General features: G+C 38.2%; 1 protein-coding gene across 4 annotated transcripts in view; it reads right to left on the reverse strand.

Moving 5' to 3' along the window:
- Window positions 1–5,201, reverse strand: part of map3k7 (mitogen-activated protein kinase kinase kinase 7) — a 102,224-nt gene extending 97,023 nt beyond the window's left edge. For all 4 annotated transcript variants that reach the window (XM_086060641.1, XM_086060642.1, XM_086060640.1 and 1 more), the window contains exons 1-3: window positions 5,023–5,201; window positions 4,440–4,554; window positions 4,255–4,365 (exon numbers count right to left, since the gene is read on the reverse strand). In XM_086060641.1, coding sequence (XP_085916767.1) covers window positions 4,255–4,365; window positions 4,440–4,532 — 204 coding nt within the window. In that variant the 5' untranslated portion in view covers window positions 4,533–4,554; window positions 5,023–5,201. The remainder of the gene's footprint in view (window positions 1–4,254; window positions 4,366–4,439; window positions 4,555–5,022) is intronic.
- Between the last annotated feature and the right edge of the window lie 1,415 nt (window positions 5,202–6,616).

Below are 6,616 nucleotides of genomic sequence, written 5' to 3' on the forward strand. Positions count from 1 at the left end.
TTCGTGAGTATGTGTTATTGCACCCCCAGATACGGGCTGTTCTGTCCATTTACAACTGATGTCAGAGTTTGGTCCGCTTTGTCGGCAGTAAGTCGGATCCGTTTTAGGGTTGGATTCCGCCAAGGTTGCCATTCGTCACCGATCCTGTTCATAACCTTTATAGACAGAATATACAGTCGCAGCCGAAGCATTGTGGGGGTATGGTTAGGTGGCCTCAGCATTGCTCCTCAGCTTTTTGCAAATTATGTGGTACTGTTGCTTCTTCAAGCCACGATCTCTAACTCTCACTGGAGCGGTTCGCAGAAGAGAGTGAAGCGGCGGTCCATCTACGTTCCCTACCGTCACCTATGGTCAAAGGGTGTGGGTTGTGTCCAAAGTCCGGGCTATTCCTTAGCGATAGGATGAGATGCTCGGTCATCCGGGAGGGACTCAAAGAGTCGAGCCGCTCCTCCTCCACTTTGAAAATGAGCCCGCCGAGAAGCATGCGTGCTTGAAGCGTATTTCCGAATGCACCCATGATTAGGGCACAACGATTTTGGACACGGTTCTGAGCTCTATTGTTTTTGCTTTTTGTAAAATAAACTTCCTCCCCAAAAATGCGACTTATACTCCGGAGTGACATATAGGTTTTTGTTCATCTTCATGATAAATTTTTTCACTGGACCGGAACGACTTACAGTTCTAAAAATATGGTACATACACACATGATCAATACACTGTATGACTATTAACACACCAATTTCCCTGCAGAACATTGTCCAAACAAAGTAGAAACTAAGCCAGAAATCTGTGAACTCTATATTCAAATAATGTCAAATTTCTGACTCATCATATAATTACAACTTGAGAACATCACATTATATTATATGTACATGTTCTACCTTTCAAAATAGTGATTCTTAACTGGTGTGTACGGACACAAAAGTGGGTCGCAGGCAGCCAGCAAAAACTTGCATGTAATTGTATTCAGATTTTTGGGCATACCAACATCCCACATAGAACATACAAAATAGAGTTCAACCGATATATTTTTTTTTCAGGGCTAGTACCGATACCGATTATTGGCAGTCAAGGAGGCTGATAACCAATATAAATTTTCGGTAAAAAAAATTAAATATTTTAAAAAAGGAGAAATATTGGGGTACAAATTGCTGAAATTCGTTGAAATGTCTGTAAGCATAATTTAATTGAACAACATTTCAGAGTTGCGCAATGTTGAAGTTGTTGTTTTGTTTTTGTTTTTTATCTTAGGGCGCTCCCAGGGACATCAGCATGTCTTAAAAAGTTTAAAGAAAATGTATGTAATATGTAAATAGCTCCCTATAGTTTTCTAGAGTGAATGATGTTATCCAAAATTTCAATATAACACAAAGACCTTGATACACCAATCCGACGTCGGCTGAATGTGCCCGACGCCTACCCTCGGTGGCCTGCCCGTTGGCACGTCATGCTGGGAAAATGACGGAAATATACACCGCAACTGACAGGCTTTGAAACAGAATGGACGACGAATAACTACCACTCGATTCCCCGACTCCGAGGTTATTACAACTGTGCTCCAGTGATGAAGGTAAATATACCCACAGATGCGACACAACTGTTTTTGATTTTTTTTTTTTATATATATGTATTGAATGTTTATAATAAATAATAATGAACTTAGTTTTGTGTGAAAGCCACAGGTGTAAGATCTCAAATGTTTTTGGAATTATCTTCAGGGGCTGAGATATCGATTATTAAGTACGCATTGACAATATTGTTGAATTTCCAGGAAAACTTCAGGTTTTCGTGATTCTAAAGTCACCCATAGGTTTTAGGCCTTAATGGGCTAATATGACTTAAAAGTACAGCGAGAAATTCAATTAGCAATCAAGTAAAATAAGAATATACACGTGTTCCTATGCATTTTGGCCTCTTAGAGGCAATGTGGTGCCATACATCGATGTTGTACACCAGGGCTATTCAATAACCAGCCCGCGGGCTACATGCAGCCCAGTACCAACCCCCGAGTGGCCCAGTCTCTGGTCCAGCTCGCCTGAATTGAATTGCATTAAAAAAAAATGCAGAGGGCATCTCGGATCGCAAGATTTCAGAAATTCCTACAGTGATTCACATAGTGAATGCAACACACTTCGTAGCCTAGCAACAGTCTACCCCACATTGCAGAGCGTTGTTTTGAAGCGTGGCTAGCGGTGCTAACAGGAGTAGGGGCCGAGGTAACTGGGGGAAAAAACATTGAAATGCTGATGAGTAAACTCGATGTCAGTAGGTGAGTGAGTCCACGGACAGAACTGATAGTGCATGTCCGTTTTCTTGACGACATATGCTTCCGAGAGGAACTGATTGGCTTACTGCCGTTAGAAGGACACACAACTGGTGAGGTAGTCTTTGAGAAGATTTCAACATTCCTCTGTTTGGTTATGGAGCATGTGCATGCTTGTGACAGATGGGACTCCATTCATAGGAGGTAAAATAAGTGGACTGGCAGCACGTTGCTCTGCTGTTGCACCCCTGATGACGTCCCTACATTGTATCGTGCATCAAACGGTGTTGTGTGTGAAACTTAACGGGAGCTTAAACACACCAAAATGCACTTTGCAACTTTCCAAGTTCAGACATAACCAAAATCATATGTTATTTGTGTTTTTATGCACTTTGAAGCCTGGTCAGATGTGACCAAAATCATTATTTACAGAATTTTATTTATTTTGTATTACCTTTGTTTTATGTTTATTTAAGTGAAAACACACCTCTGGTTCTGGTCAATAACATCTTTGTTATTCTGATTTATGCTGTTTTTGGTATGCCTTTCAAATTTAAAAGGGAGATGAATTTAAAAAAAAGTGAACATTTTTCATCCGTATTGGTTTGCAATTTGTCATTATCAGCAGTTTACTGGGCGCCTAATGTGTCTGGCCCGGCTACATTTCTTGATTTGAAAATTTGCCCCAAATGAATTAGTAATTGAAAAGCCCTACTGTAGACCCTTTTGCCTCAATCGGGACGGTACCGCGCTTGTATTGCTCCAAAAACACTCACTGACATGCTTTGGCACGTTCATGTCCATTGTAAATATCCAGAAGGATGCAAAGCATCAAATGAGAGGGGCTTTTTCCAATGGTCCATTCCTGGATCCCAAAAGTGGGTGTGTCACCCAAACTTTGAAGGGCTATAACTCGAAAACAGTTTGAGATAGGAGGCTCAAACTTCAGATTATTTCATTTGACGTCACATAAGGCACAAATTGAATAAAAATCAGGTGAATTGAAGCAGTGCCGCTGGGAAGGGTGTGTGAAATGACCCACTACTTGATAGATAGCTGTGTTGTAGCGCTCGGCTGACTACAGATTATGATGATAATGTTTTTCTCCTGTTGTAAATTCCTAATTGCCACTACGCAAGGATTAGTTTAGTGCTCAGTTCGTTTATTTGAAGTGAGGAAAAAAATAGTAACATAGCAATGTCAAGCGGACTGAGTGAGTGTTGAAGCATTGTAAATCGAAATTGAGCTATCATGAAGCTGCATTATTCCTTCTACTGTGTCCGGCCACACTCTGACCTGAGTGCTCATGTGAATGAGGTGCTTCAGTAAAAGCCCTCATTGACGGATTTAGGATTGACAGACTGAACCCATGAAATTTACTGTAGGCCCTAGAAAAGTGGCTGTAATTTAGCAATGATGGAAGCCCAGTTAAAATAACGTTGACGGATTGACGGATTGATGGGTTGACGATTACAGTTTGCTTCGGTTTGAAATAATTGACAATTGACAATGACGGAAGGGTGTCCCGGCTGTTGATTGACAAACACTAAAACTTCATTGACACGTCCACTTCTGCTAGCTACTACAGTAAACAAATACTGTGCAGCTCAGCCTTTGGCTAATGGACATCATAGCTAGCAACAAGCGGTTTGCAGTAGGTCAAACTAATTTGAAACTTCCTTTAAAAACATAACATACTGTACATGTATTTTAAGAGGCTGTTTTTAAGCACACAAAAAAGTTGTATTGTTCTTAACTTTCATAAAACTGTTCGCAACTTTGAAACAATAAGAACATGTGGGTCCCAGGGTGAAAACAGTTGAAAACCATTGCTTCAAAAAGTACACAATATTATCTTCAGAAGAATTACTGTCTACCCTGCAGGACATTCTGTGCCAAAACAACAAACTTAATGCTCTTATATTGAAGAAATGTGCCAATGTTTTTTTCCTTTATGAAAAGCTACAGCAGCATTCTATTAAGAGGCATACCTCAACAATGAAGGCTTTTCTCTCTGATTCACTTTCGATGGTCTTTATAGCAACATCTTTGCCTTTCCACTTGGCTTTGCAAACCACACCAAAAGCTCCTCTGCCCACTACCTAAAATAAAATGTTTACAATGGGTGTTATCTTGTGGCAAGAGTAATACGACCACACAAATAAACACAGCCTACCTCCTCTACTTCAATATCTTCATAATTGATTTCCTCAAATGGATATCCTGAAGGTGTCTCAATCATGTCGGTGGATGGTAACGCCAGCGACATACTAGCTCAGGTCAACCACCTACTGTTGAAGGAGAACCACAATTGTATAGACAGTATATTAATTGATTAGCGTTATGCGCAGATATTACAAACACAACAGTGCTGCTATTAGGGACTAGCGTGCCGTCCCCTTTAATTATATGACGACGTTTCTTAAAAAAAAAAAAAATACAATAACTTAAAATGCAGACAACCATTGTTTAAAACCGAGTTAAATTGCAGAACGTTGGTCGCAAACCAGCAACTGTAAACCTTATAAACAAATATTTAACAGGACTAACTGTTGCTGCAATACAACTGTGACGAAACATTTTACAACAAACTATATACACCACCATTGCACAATGTCACAGGATCAACATTTGGTAATACCGCAGCCTAGAGTTAACAAATAAACTGAGGCCTACAGTTCATTAGATTGCTTTTCATCACAGAAATTTAGCTTGCTGGCCTGAATGCTAACACTAGATACAGGGGCTTTTTAGCTCACCAGCACCGGCCGTGTGGACATGGAGGTGTCTATTATTCATGAACAAAAATGTGAACGGTAACGTCCTTTAAATAAAAAAGTGTTTCATTATCCCACCGAAAGCTAGACATAACTGGTCTAGCAGGACGGGTAAAAAGAGTATTTTTATTCTTCGCAGGAAATGATCTACCAGGAAGTGAGTGCGCACTTCTATTTCTTCCCCAGGACACCGAACCAACTTTTTAATTCTGTCCTTTAAAAGAGGTAACTCAAAATTTTCGACGTTACTCTAGTCTACTATACTGTATTATGCAAAAAAAAAACCAATTAAACAACAGCAACAACAAAAAGCCCATGCAGTCTACCCTGTATCATCACTTTTTGTCAAACTTTTTATTTTGTTTTTAACAAACTTTATTAGATTTAACAATCTTAATTCACAATTAAACATCAGGTACATCAAACAAGTACCTTTCCACACATGAACATTAAACAAAATGATAGGGGATAACTAAATATACATTTAAAATAAAATTATACAAAAACGTATGTTATTCTCACCACAAGCAGAAATAGTCATCATTACTTTTTTTCATACAATGTCTTATTGACAAAATATAAAGCCTGAGTTCGCTAATGAAAACAGAAAAGATGGCTTCATTCCCATAAATTTACATTTATGTATGTGGAAATTCACACTTTTGGTCAAACTTTTGTTTATTGATTATTGCAAAACATACAATAGCCATTCTTAAAAATGACAAATCAATGATCTAAACAATTGTTGATTATACATAACAAAAAACAAAAAACTAATAAAACAACATGCCAGGGGGGATAAGTTAACAAACAATACTGAAATGTTTACATCAATTGTAGGTCTTGATAGGCTTTTGGTTATAAGAAAACTTAATGGACTCGATGTACTGCCTGATTTCACAATGGAAAGCATTGAAATAAGTTTTCCTATGTAATAATTTACATTTATACATGTAAAATTTTGCCATAAGAATGATAAGATTAATCATATAAATCTCCTTTGGCTTTAATTTATTTATTTTAAAGTCATAGCGACCAAACAGTAAATTTTTCCATAACAGTTCAAAATCTCCATCAAACTTTTCAGCAATAAATTTACAAATATCACTCTAAAAGCTTTGGACAAAGGGGGAGAGCCAAAATAAATGAGTCACTGTTTCGACCTCCACAGAGCAGAAAGTTCATTTCTCATCAGTATCTTGCTTGAATTTTTAACAATATGAGCATTTGAGGGGTAAAACCTATAAATTATTTTAAAAGAAATTTATCTAATTTTGTTAGTTAACAAATAATGATTGGGTAACAGACAGACATTTTTCCAGTCTATGTGTTCCACATATTTATTCCAGTGTGACATCATATATGGAACCGTCACAACTTCCCTTTTGAACAAAGATCTAATAAGTTTGTTGTCGTTGCTGTTATTGCAGGACAAGCAAATCCTCCCAATTGTAGTGTCAGTCAAAGATGGCAAGTTTAACTGCTGGGTTTCCACTCTCGTTTGTGACCTAAATAACATACAAATACCAGGCCAGATTGCCCCAAAGATATTTGCATAGTCTCTAGGTGACACGAA

Source organism: Leptonotus elevatus, chromosome 18, assembly GCF_054856555.1.
Source record: "Leptonotus elevatus isolate MCC_2025b chromosome 18, RoL_Lele_1.0, whole genome shotgun sequence".
Lineage (NCBI taxonomy): Eukaryota > Metazoa > Chordata > Actinopteri > Syngnathiformes > Syngnathidae > Leptonotus > Leptonotus elevatus.